The 19,556-nt window shown below is 44.1% G+C and overlaps 1 protein-coding gene and 1 long non-coding RNA gene across 10 annotated transcripts in view; one reads left to right on the top strand and one right to left on the bottom strand.

Annotated features, from left to right (window-relative positions):
- The first annotated feature begins 3,871 nt into the window (after positions 1-3,871).
- LOC146172860 (uncharacterized) lies at positions 3,872-7,613 on the top strand. The gene is made up of 2 exons (XR_014701654.1): positions 3,872-4,121; positions 5,197-7,613. It is a non-coding gene; the product is annotated as an uncharacterized LOC146172860 (long non-coding RNA).
- A 751-nt stretch (positions 7,614-8,364) lies between these two features.
- LOC146172859 (ral GTPase-activating protein subunit beta) overlaps positions 8,365-19,556 on the bottom strand; it is a 62,912-nt gene continuing 51,720 nt past the window's right edge. For 3 of the 9 annotated variants that reach the window (XM_084583146.1, XM_084583140.1, XM_084583145.1), the window contains 4 exons: positions 16,907-17,155; positions 15,955-16,081; positions 12,090-12,206; positions 8,365-10,535 (listed from right to left, as the gene is read on the bottom strand). In XM_084583146.1, the coding sequence (XP_084439272.1) occupies positions 10,421-10,535; positions 12,090-12,206; positions 15,955-16,081; positions 16,907-17,155 (608 nt within the window). In that variant the 3' untranslated portion in view covers positions 8,365-10,420. The remainder of the gene's footprint in view (positions 10,536-12,089; positions 12,207-15,954; positions 16,082-16,906; positions 17,156-19,556) is intronic. The other 6 variants (XM_084583137.1, XM_084583143.1, XM_084583141.1 and 3 more) reach the window with 5 other exon arrangements.

Genomic DNA, 19,556 nt, shown 5'->3' with positions numbered 1-19,556 from the left:
TTTAATTAAAGAAAACTCTCCCGTTTGGCCAGTGCGGGATCCCCAGGATGCTGGGTGAACTTACGTGAGTGTTTTCGCGCCAAAATGGGGGAGAGTTTGAAAGGGCTCTTGGTGGAGAGTCGTAGGGGAGAGCTCGGACCGAGTCAAGCTTTGCGCTAGCTGTGCTCCGAAGAACGAGGAACCGCTACTAGTAGCGCAACGCAAGTTCATTCGGTCAGGCAGGACAGGGTCTCATTGTAGGCGAACTTTAGCATGACGTTCCCGATCGTTCAGTATCGTAGCGACTGCCCTGGTCGTAACGTAAAAAAGTTGTAATTAGTTAAATAAATTCAGTTACAGTGTTCACAGAGTACGGGCTACCATGTGATCTTTCTCATCGTGTTGCACCAAACGACCCATATCTTCACCGATCTAGGACCTGACGTTGCTAAACAATCAAGTCTAACTATACAAAGCTAAAAGAAAACTTCCCAAAAGCAGCATGCAAGCCTGAAAAAATATACATCTGGTGTTCTCTTTCTATTCGCGCATTTCGGCAGCACTGCGAAATTGAACTGAGTGAATTCTTTAGTTTGTATACTTATTTTCATAAGCAGTTTATATTATTTTTGATTATGATATTAGATATATTGCATGGCTGTTTCAGTTGGCATCTGGCTGTAAAACGGAGCTGGATTCAAATGTCCTTGGCGGATTTTTCGGCGAAGCAGTGGGAGTTGATGGCTTAATTTGCTGTAATTCTTTCGGGATGCGGTCGGCGTCCGCGCCGCCGGCGTTGCTCACTCGGCAATGCTGCGGCCGGTCGTACGTCGTTGTCGGTTTCGTGCGTGTTTTATTTTGCTTGTCGCGACGAGAGCGCTTGAAACTATGCTTCCGGTGCGTATATTTCTCAAACTTATTACCGTCGACAACACGCCGAATGTTGAATACATAGTCTTTTTCGCAGGCAGACCAGCAGAAAAAAAAAAAAAAATCATGTTCGACCGACTGCAGCGCGTCGCCTGCTTTAAACAGATGCCTTGAAAAATTAAAACCACACCTGACGACATGAGCGGCGAGCGATGCGGCTAAAAGCAGACACAAAACAATAAATGAATAAGAACGAACCCTTATTACAAGGGAGGGATATGCCTCAAGTCCGCTTTAGAGAATGAAAAACAATCGGCGCATAGGTGGCCACTAAACAGTGAGAGGGCAGAAAAGCAGCAAAGATTGAAACGTTTGAAGCTTAGAAGATGCAATTGATGCAGGTATTGAGACAAAGCCAAAAGAAGTGATCTTTAGCTTTGCATAGCCCCAATCTTATACTTTTCTTTCTTTAGTAAATGTTACATATAACTGACGTATGTGCTGAACAAAAATTTGAAGGCTCCATCTTTGTATTCATTCTGTAATCATTTCGGGTTGGGTTTGTGAGGTTTAAGGCTATGAGAGACGCCGTAGTGGAGGACTCCGGAATTTTTAACCACTTGGGGTTCTTTAACCTGCACTGGCATCGCACAGCACACGGGCGCCTTGCGTTTCGCCCCCAACGAAAAGCGGCCGCCGAGGCCGCGATTCGATCGCGCGTCCTTGGGAGCAGTTGTTGAGCGCCGTAACCACTGCGCCACCTTGGCGGGGCTGTAATCATTTCGTTTGGTGCACCGCGCAGATAGAGTAAAAGAAGTAAGGGGTGGTGCTTTACTAAAAAATAGGAAGTAAAATATATGTAGGTGCAGGCTGCGGTATAACCGCCATTTATTCCCTGGATATCTGATGTGCACCCGTAAGAAATAAAATCGATAGGGTAGATACCCGCCGGGGTGGTGCAGTGGTAAGATGCCCGACCACTGTGCCGGAGTTCCCTGGTTCGAACCCGACCTCGGCTACTGCGTTTCGATGGAGGCGAAACGAAGAAGCGTCCGTGTGCTGTGCGATGTCAGCGTGTTGTTGTTGTGGCTGTAGGAAGGAGGAGGAGGAGGAGGAGGAAAAACTTTATTTAGTCCTATATTATTTGGCGGTTTTTGGACGTCTTCAGAGATGTCTGCTTGTTGTATCCACAAGAGTCATCTCCGTCGACTTCGTCCACTTTTTACAATGGTCGGTTGCCCTCAGTCCAGGGCTCCGCTGGCTGCTGCCGCCCGTTGGGCTCGCTGTACCAGACCTTTCTGGTCTTCGCAGCGGTCGCTGGACAGCAGAGTCTCCCATTGCTCCGCACTCGGGTTTCGAATTTTGGGGACCACATCTATGTTTTGACATGCCCATGTGATGTGATACAGTGTTGGTTTTTCATAGCACCACGGACATCTGTCAGCGTATAAGGTAGGGCGCATTTTGTTTAGTATGTGTAGGTTTCGGTATGAACCCGTCTGTAATTGTCTCCATATGACAGTTTCCTCTCTGGTGAGAGAACTGTGCGGTGGGGGATATCGCATTCTTCTTCCTCTATAGTTTTCTAGTATGGCCGAGTATGCCTTGGGTGCTGGCAAAAGTTCCGCGGACCCGTCGGATGCTCGGAAAGTAGTGTATGCTCGAGCTATCCTGTCAGCCTCTTGGTTCCCTGCCACCCCCATGTGCCCCGGTACCCATATAATTTTGTGTCTGGTCTTGTTTTCTTCGTGGTTTTTAAATCTGTCGCTCGCTTCGAGGAGTATACGAAGCGCGTGACGACCAATCCTACCATTCATGAAATTTCGACAGGCTGTTTGAGAGTCCGTGAGTATCGTTAGCGACCGCCCAGCTCTATAGCCCTCCGCCACCGCTAGAGAAATGGCTACTTCCTCGGCCTCTGCTGCTGTGCAGTGTCGGATAGAGGCGCTGGTCACTTCGCGTAGAGACGAATTGACCACCGTGGCCACTGCAATTTTGTTCTGTCCTCCTCTCGAGGACGCGTCTGCATACACAGTCGTGTCTTCAGGAGCGTATGTTTTTTGAATAAAATTGGCCCTTGCTTCTCTTCTACCTTGGTGGAGGTTAGGGTCCATGTTTCTCGGGATTGGAGCTACCTTGAGGGACTTGCGAAGTTCGTCGGGGATCGTTACCGTCCTCGCTATTTCTCGCATCTGCTCACAGTATCCGAGTCTCTGTAAAAGCGCTCTTCCAGTCGTTGTCTGCAGCAGCCTGAGTTTTTGCGACTCAAGCTGCGCCTCGCGTAGTTCTTCGAATGTGTTTTGCAATCCAAGCGCCATGAGCTTTTCTGTAGACGTGTTGCGCGGTAAAGAAAATGCACGGGCCTGCTACTGGCTCTGTAGCTGAGCCACCTCCGCTGCCTCGTGCAGACAGAAAAGAAATTAGAGAAGAAAAGGAAGAGGGAAAGAAAGACGCGCGCGCCGCAACAACAGCCGTCGTCCACCACCGAAGCGGTGGCGGGTGAAATGACGGCCTACAACAGATAGAAATTCGGTGGCAGGCTAGCCCCCGCCGCAAGCGCGGCGGTGACCTACCTGCCCCATCCCCATCAGAGGAGTCGCCGGTGTCAGCGCACGTTAAGGATCCCCAGGTGGTCGAAATTACTCCGTAGCCCTCCACTACGGCTCCGCTTTCTCTCTTTCCACTTTCACTCCCACCTTTCTCCCTTCCCTTACGGCGCGGTTGAGGTGTCCACAGACAACAAGTGAGACAGTTACCGTGCTTTTCCCTTCCTATAAAATCAATCTCTTCTGTCTGCACGAGGCAGCGGAGGTGGCTCAGCTACAGAGCCAGTAGCAGGCCAGTGCATTTTCTTTTCCTTCTTCCTACAATCACAACAACACCCGCCGGCCCACTGCATCCCCCGATAGTGTTCCTGCATATGAGCATATACAGGGACATTATCCCTCGACTACGTACAGCGCCACCACTGCAGCCGTCTTCCACCGTTAAAATAAGGTTGGAATTATTTAACGGTCGGGCGTGCACGCACGCGCGCACAGACGAGATCGGGGAGGTCGCGGTGTGCGGTTCTTTCTGCGCGCGCGGGATTTCAGGCGAGTGCGGCTTCCTCACGCGCTGTGCCTCTTTAGAACGCGTGTCTGATAGTCGATTAGTTATAGCGAGCAATGGCGCTCTGCTATTGCAAAACGGACCGATAAGTCAGCGGCGTCTGAGAGCGGCGATAAAGTCGCTTGAAACAGTGATAACTCCGCTGGACAGCTCTCGCACGGGTAAGCCAACGCAGTCGGTCTGTGTGGATGCTATTCAGTTGTAACGTTTTTCCTTCGTTAAAAAGAAAACAAAAACTTGCATTGAGCAAAGCAGTATATGTTCTATTTGTTTTTAATTATTCGTTTGTAGCTCAAAGCATCACGGATCAGCTGACCCTTTCCACTTGATCTCTACGATTCCACGAAAGCGCTGATAAATCATGCACTCTGAAAGTGCCCTTTTAATTCGCATTCATGATCAATTCTTAACAGTTCCGTTGTCTATTCTAGCATATTTTCTTGCAGGTAAAGTGCGGCATAGTTTTTACGCGCAAAATGCGCAGTGATCGCTTTTAATGCCTACATTTTTAGTCTACGAAGAAACTTCGGTCTCCCTAGCTCGCAGGCTGGTGAGCTATCTTATGTTTTCCTTTACATTTCGTTCTACGAGCTCGCTGTTTGTTGACATCACGGTTCAGTAGCGTGATCCGTTGCGCAGCGAGATAAATACCCTACGCATTTTCTATCAAACAGGACTGTTGTGTGTCAGAAAAATTTTAACACTGACCCATTCCAAAGGTCGTATGCAACTATTTTTGTTTATTGGCGTCTTTTTCTTTTCTTCAACTCCGAATTGTGTTTGTAATTTCTGTTTTTTACCAATTTCCCTGCTCTTTTATTTTTCCTAACCAGCTCTCTGTTTGCACAGTATGATCATTGTATCGTATGTGCCTTCTCTTGTGTAAGCTTGGAAGAGTTCACAGTATGAAGTAACGGAACAGATCATTGCCGATCTGAAGCTTTGGTGCTCCATTTGCTAAAGAAAATACTACTGGCATTGATGAATTACTGCAGTTTACAAACGCCAACTAGTTTTGTTCTAGTGCCAAATATGAATTAACACCTTTTAATTCAACCCCTGCACACAGTTACTTATGTCAAACGAATTGGCCTTCATTGAAGGTCTGCTTAAGCTACAAGAGCCTTTAGTTGCTTTCAGTGGGCAAGCAGAGCTGTTCTCATAAATCAGTCCACTTAGATCTAGACCCAGTAGCAAAACAGCCTGGAATTTTTTTTTTTTTATTTGCATCTACAGAGGACCCATGGGTTCAGCTGCCAGACGCTGCTGGCAATGCAGTTCCACCAAAGGGCGGCCTGGATTGCACTGTTCCTTTACCTTGGCGGTGGTTTCTATTGCTTGACGCCACTCCTCAGACTATCCAACCGCGACGTCCTGCTGCATATTCACACTTCTGGACCCCAAGACAGTGCACGGTTTAAGCTTAGTAATGGCTCTGCTTTGGCATTTATCATTGTGGCCATTCTCTTCTACATTCAGGGATTTGTGGTGTTGCTTGCGTGTACCACACGGACGGACACGAAGTCACGTGTGGTGAAGAGCATGTTCCCCTTCCTCCTGTGCGCAGTGTGCGTGTCCTTCTGGAAAAAGTCTGATAGAATAAGCAGTGATGATAAGTCAAACGGTGTTGTTGAGCCACTGGTGCTTGTAGTATAGAGTGTCATGTGCTCACCTCATGCAGGGAGATTAAGCGGGCAACATAAGATTTCCATTTCTGCTGTGAGCTGCATTGGTGCTATTGTGCAAGCAGTCATTGGAAGGTCGTTCATTCTCGTACTGAGAACATAACGTTTGTTTTTTTTAATAATGTAAAAATTTACAGGTGAAGCCGATCACAATGGTTTCATGTCTGCAGATCACCTATTCCAAGCCCAGTAATGTGCCTCTACCAGTTTCACTGCGTGCCTTGAGCCGATGAATAACTACACTGCCCTGTGTGCCGTAACCCCAGTGAACTACATATAGATGTTCAGAATGCAATGTGTAGCAGAATTTTTGCATCTACTTAGCATGCATTGAATGTGTAACAGACAATGAGGCCTCTGGTAAGAAAAAACTGGCCGCTTTTGTGCTGTGTTTTATGCCTTCTCATACCTAAACTGTGCTGTTACACGAAATCAAACAGGGTTACAGGAAGTGACAACAGCAGCAAAATCATTTTACAGCAATATATTTCAATTGGGTGGAAATGGTTAGCCCTGAACATGTTTCCATAGCAGTTATGGTTACATTAGATGAGCAAACCCTGGCTACCGTTTTATCCACATTAAATCTAATTACCGCTGTTGCCAAGGTGTTGCAACATCTTAACACCTTCATTTTTTTTGTTCTGTGGATTTATCACAAATACAATATGCAACAGTTTTACCTATACTAGCTTGCGCCAACGTCATAGCTGCTGTGCCATTTTTGGGCTGAGAAAGCAGAATGAATAGCTGTTAGCCCGACCTAGCCTCACTCCCAGAAATGACGCCCATGATGTCACACAATAATTGTTTATTCTTAGCTATTAAAGAAACTTGGGAGAGTTGGTCATTCATATTATAAAGTTGGCACGAGCATAAGGAACAAAGACATACATGAAACACACAGGGAATTCACTGGCCTATGCTATGTAGTGAAGCAACCAATCCAAGTGGGTCACTGTAGTGTAGTCACGCCAAGCTAATAGATTTTATTACCGTGTAGTTTGTGTATTTAGAGATGTGTTAAGGGCCACACTGCTCAATTCTGTTTTGTAGTAATCATTTGTATGGCGTTTTTTTTTTCTTTTTTTTTTTTTTGCAGAAAAAGAGCTGTTTATTGCTGACAGAATTGGATTTACAAACAAAATTATTTTTTTGTTGCCCCACTATTCAAACATGTTAGGTCAGAAAACAAAAAGCTGCTCGTGATCATCTTTTGGAAGCAAGTAGTGGTATGGTCTTGCTTCAGATATGCATGACAGGAATTGACGTCATCACAGTTACACAGGCAGTTTGTCCTCGTGACCCTCTAGCGTAACTTGTGACTATGAATGAGAACCATGATTTCAGGGCATATAAAATGGAATTGTGGTTGCTTACTTTTAACTGTTGGGCTGTTTTGCCATCATTGCCCAAAATAATTTGCTTTATTACTCAGAAGCGCCACTGTAGTCCACTGTGTTGCAAGTTTCTGCTGGTCAGAGAGAAAATATTGTGGTCAACAAAGATGATGTTTATACAGAAAGTTTTGATTGTACAGTTCTTGTCTTGAGCTATGCCATTTCTAACCAAATTCTTGATAGAATGACTTGTTTATGAATCATTAGTCACAGTTACAAGTTTTAGTCATTGTCATTAGTCATTTCTAGCCAAAGGAAAATAATGATACTTCATTGCCCTAGCCTACTCATTTTATTCAAGAGCTTACATATGCACACAAATCACTATATTTTTGACTTCATGTAATTCAAATTTTACTCAACTTTACCACAAAAATATATGAATTTACATATTTTCTGTGCCAATATTTCATTGGCTCTCAAATTCTATTTTTATGTGCATACTTCTGCAGCTTTGTCGTAGTTTTGTCAGTTGTATACAAAACTTTTTTTGTGCAACCAAAGCATTTGTGATAATGATGCTTGTCATGAAGAACGACCAAATAAAGGCTATTTTATAAAACTGTCATTTTACGGAAGATAATTGGTTTGTGAAAACTGCTTGTTAGCCTATTGCTCGTAATCTTGAGAAGTGGTCTGTTAATCCAAAAAAAACTTTGTAGTGGCCAAGCTGCAACTGCATACGGTAATCCAGAACTATAAACACATCATTCCTTTCCTCAAAAAGTCTGTCTTATTCAATATTTGTGAAACTGTGATAAAAATGAAAGAAAAATGTCTCGAAAGGGTAAACCACATTACTGATTCATATATTACACCATTTGGAGTAATTAAGGAGTGATTAGCATCTGCTCAAGCAGTTGAAAGGCTTTAAAAGAAAGCTATTCGTCTTCCTCAAAAATTTTAAAGTTTCTAAAAAAATTTGTCGTGGTCCAGGGTCGAAGGTTTCTTCAGTTACAAAGTTGCTATGACAGAGCTTCTCTTCATAGCCATACAGCTGCACTAACCAGATGGTAAAGGTTAAATGTTGTTATTAAAAATCTACGCCTTAGGGGGGTTCCCTTGAACCAACAGACCCACCACAGTTTGGAATATTAAACACCCTAAACCAAACCAAACATTGGACCAACACTATTTGGAATAAGCGAATTACAAAAATGGTTGTTGCTTTTTTTTTTTTCATAGAACATTTTTGTAACTGTAACAAAAGCATCGACCTTAATGGTGCCTATTTGCAGTAAATGCCCTTTAAACGTCATCCATGAGCACTGGATGCCAAAAAACATTTCCAAGACTGTAAAATAAACTCAGTCACTTTTCAAATCTCCGTATGCTCCTTTATGTAATATTAATTTCATGCAGCATTTGCTACAAGATGCATCCAGAACTGTAAATTTAGGCAACTTACATTAAAGGTTACAGAAAACATCCCGAAGGCGACACAATTCCAAAAAATAGTGCTGTATGTATGGTCTCAAAATGATTATTTGGAACATGTACAATACCATATTCAACAAATGTAACACTAATGTAGTAACATGATAAAGAATGTAGATGTGTGCAGTATTTTGTTGATGGATGAGAAATAACGATGAAATTTGTACATGTTTATTCAAATGTGATGACTGCTCTTGAGCTCCTTTCAGACCAAACCCCCATTTCATGTTCTTTATTCTTATTTTATTGCCACCTTTATTTTCATTTGTTCGTGATGGCATACTCAAAGACTAAATTGCTGACAACATCACACCATCAAGTATGCCAAAACAATTTCCTGAACTCATTCTTACATGTACTATACACTGTTTGTACACGATTTCACATACAAACATCCAGTCAAGCACTTTTTCTTATTTTGCAAATTTGCCATAAGGCATGTTATATGAATTCGTGCAAAGAAGTGTCTTGCAGGAACTGGAGAAGGCTCCTGTTCTTACTGTTACCGTCAGCCACTTGTAGAAGCAGCACCTATACATAACCTTTAGTAACAAGTTATACAAGGCATTAGTTTGACATTTTAGGCCAAAAGGTTCTAAGATCATCAATTCGTAATTGGAACTACGCAATCAAGCAATCTCCCCTCGGTGTTCTTCATTAGGCTAATAATCACATGGAGTCGTTAATGCTATCTGATTCTTTTCTGGAACAAAATTTTGATTTTAAGCCCATTGACAGCCTGAAATAAATAAGATTTCAAAAGTTTGTTAGTAAACATAAATGTTAGTAGACTTTCTTTAAGACAAACTGAAGAAACTGTTCGTCTCGACAGAAGTGACCATAAAAAAAGCTATACGAGCATGCTGGGTGTGCCCAAATATTTATTATGCGAAAATAATCAACAAATTACTTCCAAAAAGGTGATGATTGCATACAGAAAACTTATGACACAATACATGACATGAGCCAAAGTTCATCTGAACTGAAGCACATGCAGAACTGTTCATCAAATCATTTTTACCTTGAGCCCTGTGGGAATGCAATCAAATAAGTCTCACATTGTTTATCTTATCTAAGATATCTCAACAAAGTTGGTCTTCATGGGAGTCTACTGTAGTATACCAGTAACATGCCAACTGCTGTCAAATGAAAAAAGTTTCACTGCAGAGGCCATAACAACACAAAGTTTAGAAGTTTCTATAAACATATAGTTAGCAGCATTGCTGCTTGCATAACTACCGTTCAAAATTTCCCAACTTGGACTGTTTCAAAACTTGTTGCAAGACTTGGGGAGCTTCCACTGAGGTTGACCAAAAGTGAGTTCTCGCCATCCCAAGTGCATAACACACAAGACTGCGTGTGGTGGTATCATACAAAGCAAACATTCCTACGTTTCATGTACTACTGACATACCACCAATAAAAACGATACAAATAAGCACGTACACCCATACACTGCACCACCTTCACCTTATGTCATAACATTATTTTACAAATAGGAATGGATGCATAAAATAATTGTACGTGTGAGCGTGCAGAAAACTGTCACGGAGCATCATTAGGTAATGGTGCATGACGTGACGACTGCTCCTGTGCAGTTTGACAGCAGCATCGTTTGTTGCAAATAGCCACCGTCTTTTGTCGTAATTACAATGTCGCCGCTGTAGACCCAAACTGATTGTGTGCCGCCATTTACACGCACGTCACAGGTGCTCAAAACAGCGTAAAAGCATGTGGTACTAATTAACAATCGGAAAATGCGTTCCAGCGTCAAAGGCCACGGCACCATTTCAAGATGATGAAACTATACCCATGCGTTACATTACACAGACGTACAACACAGGAGACACTGTACATAATCGAAATACTGAAACTCTCAGAAAGCTGTGCCATAACCAAACGAGGTCGGCTATGGATCTCAAGCTGACCAGTCAGACACTCAGTTGGTGCTCTTGAAGAGCTGCTCGTAGAGTTCAGGCTGCCCCTGGGGCTTCTGGAACTTGGTGCCAATCTCCTGAATCTTCATGCGACGCCTCACATGGGGTGGAGGGCACCTGCCACAGAACAAGATGGTCAAAGCACCAATGATGGCATTTGGTCCAGCAGCCCGCGCTAAAAACTGCAGCCGCGATATGGTTAAACTGGGAGCCCTATACTACGATCCTTGAGCCATCACAGGCATGACTGATTAAGCTCCTTCACACAGGCTGTCCTTTAAGATTTGCAACATTCTCATATGTCTTCAAACAGAATCCAAGACACATTTTATCAAAAGCAAGCAAAGCAAGAGCAAAATAAGTTCCAAGCAACAGCAGCAGAAGCATGTATACATAGTGAAATTCACACTTCGTTTTTGTCATTATTATTGTCAACTAAAGATGTTACTGTTAACACAGCGTAAACTTCGCTATACACACTTTTAAGCAGTCAAGCATGTCATGTTCTTGCAACCTGTAATATACATGTTGTTACGGCGGGGGTTTGTTGTCGGAGCGAGCAGATTGAGAAGGCAGAGCGCTCAGCTGGCCAACGGCTGTGCGTCCGGCACGAGAGCTTTTTACGTCTTTGTCCTCTTCCACTATTCTCTTCAAGTTCTTTAGGGCTGCTACAACGTATATACACTGTTTTATATAAGGCCCTTTTCCAATGCATTTCACCCCAGAAAAGCCAAGAACTAGGCCAGCAAAATGCTTTTACCTAGAAGAAGTACAGTGAGTATCTGACTTACACACGCTGCTCATAGGCCATACAGACACATTCGCACATCTTGGGTAAAAGCAGGGATTTATACCTATGTCGGCTAGTCTTTCACATAATGTGCTATAACTATGCTAATGAGAATGTGTGGGATAACGGAAGCTCAAATATGTAAAAGACTATTCATTAGACTAGCAGAAAAATGAGATGCAACTTGGATCTCCAAAAGAAGCAACCAAATGGCAGTCACTGGTGCTGTTGCTTCATTCCCTTAAAATTGGAGCTTGCCTCTCTCTCTCTCTCTCTCATGAAAAATGTAAATTGCCTTGCCTCCTCATAGCAGATACAGGTATAGAACGCTACACAGTGTTGACCGCACAGCGTAGTAATACTATGAGGAGCATCCTTTCCTGTGGCCGCATGCCTAAACTGTGTGGCAATTTGACATTATGGTGACTTTTTGTGTTTTGCAAAAGTTTGTGGGCACCTGTACTTAAAAAATTCACAGCTCTAGCTGCAACAATTTTCTTTAAATACGTACTTAAACCAAAATGAGAAATAATCTTATAATGAAGCACAGGGAACTTGGAATTTATTTGGCCTCTATTAAGCCACTCAAGGCAAGAAGCTGGCAAACACAGAACAACCAGCTTGCAAGGCTGCTCACAGTGCCTAGATTGGTACACGCTTTTGCGAATACTCTCCAACTTTCAATAGCACTTCGGCCGCAGGAGTTATGCACTAAAATAAAAAATACTTAAAGACGGATGTGCATACAATAAGCGTGGGATCTCAAAAGGACGTATCAAATTTGGTCAACGACGAATATGAGTCGTTCTTTAACAGTGAAACGCAAGTGGCCACAAATAGACTGCTATTCAGAAGGTACTCTCAGAGGAAGGAAGCCTCACATTTCTGCCTCGAGTCGCCGTCTCCGACAGATGTTGAGTGCAGTCTGCCGTATGAGCACACCCAGGACGCGGCGACTGACCACCATACCATCCACAAGAGGCAATGCCTGCAGAGACCTGCATGAAAGAAGCGCTCAGCATGTCCGTACACACAACTGTGGTACATAAGAACTTATATGCACCAAAGCAGCGTCTCGTGTTGTTGCCTCGCACGCTAGTATCATTAACGTTGAATATATCACGCCCGCCGCAAGGCAAGGGCTTCCCCCAAGCGCAATTCTCCAATCAGCTCGATGCTGTGCTATCTGAGACCACCCACCCTCCACAAACTATCTGATTTCAGCCACCTTTCTGGCTCTCTGCTGCCACCTGCTACGCTTGCCTTTTAACACAACAACATTAAAGGCCCCGTTCCGAAGAAAATTCTGCATTGTGAGCGAAATATCACGCTCTGGCATGCGGTAGCTGGCAGGCTTCATGGTTGAGTACTGATTCTTCAATCGATTGAGAATTGCTTAACGAGATCACACGATATCACAAAGTTGGAAAGAGTTGCCAATTCGGGTTGGGGTTGCTCGTTTAAAGTGGCAGGGTGGAATAGGAATCAACCTTACAGTGCTCTTGGATGGCGAGTCAGGCATGCTACTCCTAGGTCACGCAAGCATTTTCATATGGCTTGGTTAAAGCTAGGATTAATATCTATGTCGGGTGGTCGCTTACAACCAGTAGCTGGATAACAGGGCAGCTTAGGACTGCATGCTAATAAGAATGTGGGAGATATTAGGGACACAAATTAAGCCACTGTTAATTAAGCGAGCAATGACTACATGTACGGGAAAGAGGAACTGTAAGGGGAGTCACGGATGGAAGCGTTAAACAATACTGCGTCATACCCTCAAAACCAGAGCTGAAGTGCCCTCATAATTTTTCTCACTATATTTACTGCATTTACTCAATCCTAACAACATGCAGCTTTTAACGTGAGAGTGTTAGTACCACCTCATGTTAGCACAAGTTGTCCAATGACATCGCCATCAACCGTATGAAGCATCACGGCACCGAAAAATCCCAAGAATGTCTCTGCCAGGTGGTAGTTGGCAGGTGATAAGACACCCGGACTCTGGCAGCCCCCGCTTGAAGTCTCATGGCTTCGAAAAATTGCGAGCGTGCCTTTTGCTAATGGCAAATGATTAAAAAACTAGCATTAATGTTTTTAATTTCTTTACAATGGCGATAGCATAATCATGTAGCATGCTGTAGAAAGGTAATGCTCTCGCTTATGTGCGGCATGACTCTCACTGATCACTAATTAATTTTTGTTTTTGAAAAATAATCTAAAATGCCACGCACATTAGTTCACAGCCAGCGGGCGATGTACAGACCTTGTGAAGAGGAGTGGATTTCTGCTTCAAAGGTGAATAGGCATCTGCCAGAAAGGGCACCTAAGGCGGTAGCATCATTTTACTTGCTGCGAATTAAAGTGGTTGCTGTAAAGGTTGGCTGCTCTAATTGCAAAGCAGTAATTAATTAATTGATGCTCTTCACAACGCGACTTACGATGGCAATAGCTGTCACAGGTGCACCTGTGTGAAGTGATGAGCCTTAGCTCCATTGGGGCTGTTCGAGTGTTCGGCCAGTTTGACTAGCAGACAGTAGGCGTGTGCTGGATCCATATTCAAGACTTTACACATCTTAAAAAAAACAGACGCCCTACAACACCCCTTTCTGCTCTACTCCCCTACGCGGATTTCACAGTGTGTGCCCCCAATGCCTTCTGCTTTTACCTAGTGTCCAGAGCCTTTTCTGAACAATGGGCGAAATTTTCTGCAAACTGAGAATGTGAGTGACAGTGGTTTGACAGCCCTCAGCTCGTTACGCGGTGTGTTGCCATGAATTATTGACAACTGCAGTTAGCACTGAATATTGCTTTCGTTAATGAAGTGCGGAAATCTGGTGCCCGTTGAAATCAAAGGCAATACACTTTTACTTTTTCTGACCAATATAACTAGTGCGTGTTAAAATCAAGCAAACAGTGCACTCTGTCGCAAAATGCTGCTGGTTGTCGACCCTGCAGCGGTGACCCAGTGGTTACAGAGGCTGCTTTTTGATGGAGGTGAAAAGTAAGGTTACCTGTTCTCTGCAGCACACTGCCTACATAGTATGTCTATTATTTCTTGATTTCAGTCATCATGCACTACATGTATCAACTTCAAATAACCTGGTTACAATGCACCTCAATAGCCAACTGTAATTCTAGGCATCATTTTAGACATGCAGTTATGAAAGCTAATAACAAACTATAAACAAATATAACAAGACAAAGAGAAAGGCCTCAGCATGTAATCGTGGAAGCTTGTAGGAGGGCTGGTGAGACGAATCAAGGCAAGGCTGCGACCTAAGCACCGGGAAACAGACTGCAGAAGTTTGTGTTTCGTTTGTGGGGTTTAACGTCCCAAAGCGACTCAAGCTTGAAAGACGCCATAGTGGAGGGCTCCGGAAATTTCGATCACCTGGTGTTCTTTAACGTGCACTGACATCACATAGCGCACAAGTGCCTTGCTTTTCGCCCCCATCGAAAAGCGGCCGCCGAGGCCGGTATTTGATCCCGCATCCCTGGGAACAGTAGTCGAGCGCCGTAACCACTGCACCACCCTAGCGGGGCCAGACCGTCGAAGTGTTGGCGTTATCCCATACGTGCATAGATTAGCACATGGACTAAAGAATGTAGCAGGGCGTTACAACATTACGGTGGTGTTTCCCACCCCTCAAAAGTTGGCAGCAATTTGTTCGCAGGCGCAGAGCCAGAAGGAACAAGGCGGCAAAAGAAAAGGAAGAAAAAAATTGGCAGTGGCTTAGCTCTGTTATGCCTAGATATACGTAGCATAAAGCATGCGCAGTAGCACGCGGCGCAACTGTCGTAAACACGGCTCCGGCTAAAGGTGATGTGTCAGAGAGGAGTGCACACTGGCAGCGGTGGCAGCGAGGAGCATGCACCGGCTGTGGAGAGGAGGCGATGCACCTGCGCCTCTCATGACGTCACGCGGCTCTCGCGCATGAGCATAACTGGCAGCACATACTCATGCGAAACTCGGCTCTGATCCGCGTAGTGTAGCTTTACGCTACAAAAATGAGTGTAGTATCAAGCACACAGCCCCATTTGTTCCTTGTGCCAGGGGAGTTTCCTACAAGCTGCCGTTATCCTGTGGCACATTGTACATCAGCCAAACCGGACGATGTGTCAGTGAAAGATTGGTTGAACAGTGAAGATCACTCGGGGGAGATTCCCTTGATAACCTCACTAAAAACTGCCGCACGTGTAGCATGAACGATAAGAAAACGAAGATCCAATGCAAACTACTATTCGACAAGACAACAATTATATTCAGGCAAGGGATCAACTCGCGCGCAAGCTTATGGAAGCCTTTCGTATGTGTGTCAGTGGAGTTAAGCGCGTCAGTCGGACATCCGTCCGCTTCTCTGATAGGGAATTTCGGTTCTTGGCCAACTCACTGGGATATCCAGGGTAACACGTAATGTTCACAGAGTCAGCCTTGTTTTGTCTCGGTTGGTTTTTCCTATTTAACTAAGCATACGTCTAGAATAAACTTTAGTTGTGAGTTAGTGCTCATCCTTGTTTTTCCTGGCTTGTCCTTGTGTCTACGCGCAAACTTTTTCAGTATGCATTTCAGCTAACTAGCCCAACTTTCTGCTCTCCTAAGTATGATCCAAAGTAAATTTACAAAACGATTTCTTTTTTTTTTTTTTCTTTAATTCACCCATGTAGCCTGCCCTCCTTTACCACACCTTCCAGGGGCCCTAGAAGTCATTCAAAGTGAATTAAGAGAAGCGTAATACGGGCACTCACTTCGTTCCTCGACTCTGCACTTTGATGCGAAACAGGCCACTCTGCAAGGCATGGACAAATATCACAAACACATCTCCACGCCCGGCCGGAGTCTCCTGCCCAGTGTTGGTAGCTGGTAGCAGCTCGCCTGCAAAGTGGGATACAGAACAGGGATTGGCTCTCAGCTCCATGGCACACACGTTACTCCAGAGACTCTGAAAACTGAAAATACATCTGGCCTGCAGGCCCATCTAAACTACAGGTTGCATGCATCTCGGGGTTTCCCTTTTGTCCTAGTGATCTAGTATAACTGCAAATAAATCATCTACAAGGTGAAGGAATAGCGCACGGGACGTGTCACTTCACCATGCAAAACCACCTAGCCCGCCAACTCGCTGTTATTACCATTCACAACCTCTCATCCCTGCCTAGATCAACAGCTAGCTTCTTATGATAAGGGCCTCAAAATTATAAATATGCCAAAAAAAAAAAAAAAAAAACATATGGAGAGAGGGAGGGGGATTCTCGATGAGGAAGTGAATCAAGCAATTAAAGTAGAGCAATTTTTTCAGTTCCTTTGACTTCTTAACTTTATTTCTTATGTGTATTTGAATGTACAGCTGTTTATGATTGCTTGTTGCTTTTTTTTCATCTTTTGCTTCTTGTCAGTCCCCTCCTCCTTTTCTCTCTCCCCATCCAACCACTGGCCCATAGGAAAGGAAAGCCGGTCGCTGAGGCCCACGTGACAAGATGGGCTCGAGATCCTTGCCCTACACAGTCATGCACTTGCGAGCAAAGTTCCCATGTAGTTCCATTAGTCCCTGAGGATCCCTAGGAGAAAAAATCCCAGGATTCCGACTTTCTTCCTTGAAAAAGATGCAATGATAAATCTTATGATAAACTATCATCACAATCATTATCAGCAGCATAGTGTGAACTACTGCTACATGGGGCACCCTGAAAAAGCACTCACTCAAGGGAAAACAAACGTGGTCTTCGAAGCTCTCGAGCCACACAACCAGGACTTTAAGTTCGGCCAGCGTCACGTTGGGCAGACGTGCGGGTCTCGACCGGGCGGGCCTGGTCACCGTGTCAGTGGCATCGATGTTGAGGGACATGGCACGCTGCACTTTCTCCGGTGCGCCGTCAGAACCACCAGCCGTGCTGTCGTATGTTGGCGGGCCTAACATGGTAGTCGTTCGTTCAGGGAAGCTGTCCGCTGCTGAGGGGGGGGGGGGGGGGGAGGGGAAAGAATGAGAAACAACCCATTTACCTCATTGTTGACATTATGTGTAAGAATAAAACATACAAGCATGTTTACCGAGTTTCACCTTCCGATACTTCTAACTTTGAACAAGACCCATAGCTCTACCACACTGTATAACTAGCTTGCTTGCAGTGTAGTCGAACCCATGAATGCAATACATCAGTTTCTGCAAGTACAGCGCTTAATAGCTGTCACTGCAAACTGCAGCTGAAAATATTGCATCCTGTACCTTTACTCATCATGCCTTCATTACTGTGCTAAAAAGTAACATTTACAACAACAGGGGTTTTGGAGAAGCTTTAGGAGCAGTAGTAAAGCCATTTTGGAGCAGAATTGGATCAACGAAACGAGTTTTGGAGCATTAGAATTACGTTTTGGAGCATGTTTCTAAGGTCAAACGTCTTTGATAATTGTAGTTTTCTTTCTGAAATATAAAATCTCCAATCTGATTCTTTTTTATGCAAGTTAAATGCCTTTCCAACTTCGCACTCATCTCTGACATGACAAATGGCCAAAGCATGTAAAGATATACAATATAACACAGGCCGACCTTAGCAAAAACGTGGAACAGACTGGGAGCAAATGTAACACTTGCTGGTGTGCTTCATAACTGAGCATCTAGTCTGACCTAACGCGTTTACCTATTTTGACTTGATAGATTCAAATGTCGAATCTACCACTTCAATGCGCTCCAGCAGTGATATTAATTTGGAGTTAAGATTAATGGGAATGACATTTCCACTCCCTATATTGTACATATCTATTTTATTTTATTTATTGAGAATACACCTCAAAGCCACCAGATATGGGGTATTACATGATCCTTTTTGATCCTATGCCTGGGCTGCTAAATTCCTGAGAACATGGATATTTCATCTGCCAAGAAGGTGCCTTCAGACCGCAATAATGCGCCTTGACAAGCTTGGCGCTAATGCCACTTCCATGCCTTTTGCCTATCGTGGGATCAAAGACTACTGCAGCATGACCTCAATCGTCTTGTCCATTTGTAAATTATGGCAGAGGTCTACAGGAGTGGAAGCAGGCTCGAGCATTTTGGAACAATTTTGGGGTATAGACAGATGGTATTGAAGAGTAGCCTTTCCATCCTACAGCAATTTATACTTCACTGCCTGCTGCCATCATCATTCTTTGCTTGAGCAATGCAGGGGCCCATTTTTAATATTTTGGCGATAGACCCCGTATGCCTTTCCAACACTCTTGAGAAGCTTCCTAGTGACTGACAGCTTTGGCGTACCAACCCATAACGCTTCAAGTATGGTTTTGTTTGCCATAGGCCTGGCAAGCTTGTCACTGACAAAGAGGCTTGATGGTGAAGTACCTGCTTGTTTTCCTGCAGAACTATTAGAATAACTCATGCAGTTTTTGCAGTCGGAGAAGTTTCCTTCCCAATGGCTCACAGTAGTTTGCGCTACCTGCTTCGCTTGCTGATCTCGCTTCTCTCTCCGCTAGCAATTCAATAGGCTGAGAGGACTGCTACGTCACATGCACAGTGCATTTTTTTTTTCTCAATTATCTGCAATCGCCAGTGGCTCATACTAAATTTACTTGCGAACAAATATTTTTTATGGTCCATGCTTTCTTCTCTTACAAAAATTTCATTTGTATTAAGCCCAGTGCAAGATTCGTTATATCTTTGCTACTGGTGCAATGGCATTGTTCCCGTGTTCTGCTAAATTTGATGGCAGGATATCAAAACAGCCAGTCTGGAGTAGTTTTGGAGCAATATTGCATTTTGGAGCAGGATGGAGCAAGGAAAGCAGTTTGGAGCAAAATGAAGCAATTGGAGCAGCACTTCCACCCCTGCAATAAAGGCTCTCACAGGAGCCAAACATTCTTCTCCAAAGGGCTGGCATATCACACTGAAATGAAACTTGACTGCTACTGCTAGCTATGAGAACCATGAATGTAGTTTGTGTTAGGCTAACCTAGCTAATCAAGAAAGCGAAAGGAATGAGTCAAGCATCAAAAGAAGTTTTCAATCTCTTTCGCTCTCTCTGGTTAATCAGTTAAATCCAACTGCATAGATTTTACAGTGCTGGAGGTATAACAAAAGGTGGCACATAAATAGAAAACTACACATCAGCAGAACAAACTGAAAATTTCATGGTATCCTCATGATTGGTTTATGGTTTATGGGGATTAACGTCCCAAAGCGAATCAGACAGACGCCGTAGTGGAGGACTCCAGAAATTTCGACCACCTGGGGTTATTTAACGTGCACTGACATTGCACAGCACACGGACGCCTTGCTTTTCGCCTCCCTCGAAAAGCGACCGCCGAGGCCGGGATATGATCCCGCATCCTTGGGAACAGTAGTCGAACGCTGTAACCACTG

Source organism: Amblyomma maculatum, chromosome 11, assembly GCF_055883805.1.
Source record: "Amblyomma maculatum isolate TAMU_Amacu chromosome 11, ASM5588380v1, whole genome shotgun sequence".
In the NCBI taxonomy this organism is placed as follows: domain Eukaryota; kingdom Metazoa; phylum Arthropoda; class Arachnida; order Ixodida; family Ixodidae; genus Amblyomma; species Amblyomma maculatum.
Note: the sequence above shows the minus strand (reverse complement) of the source record. Positions and strands in the feature narration are given on the sequence as shown.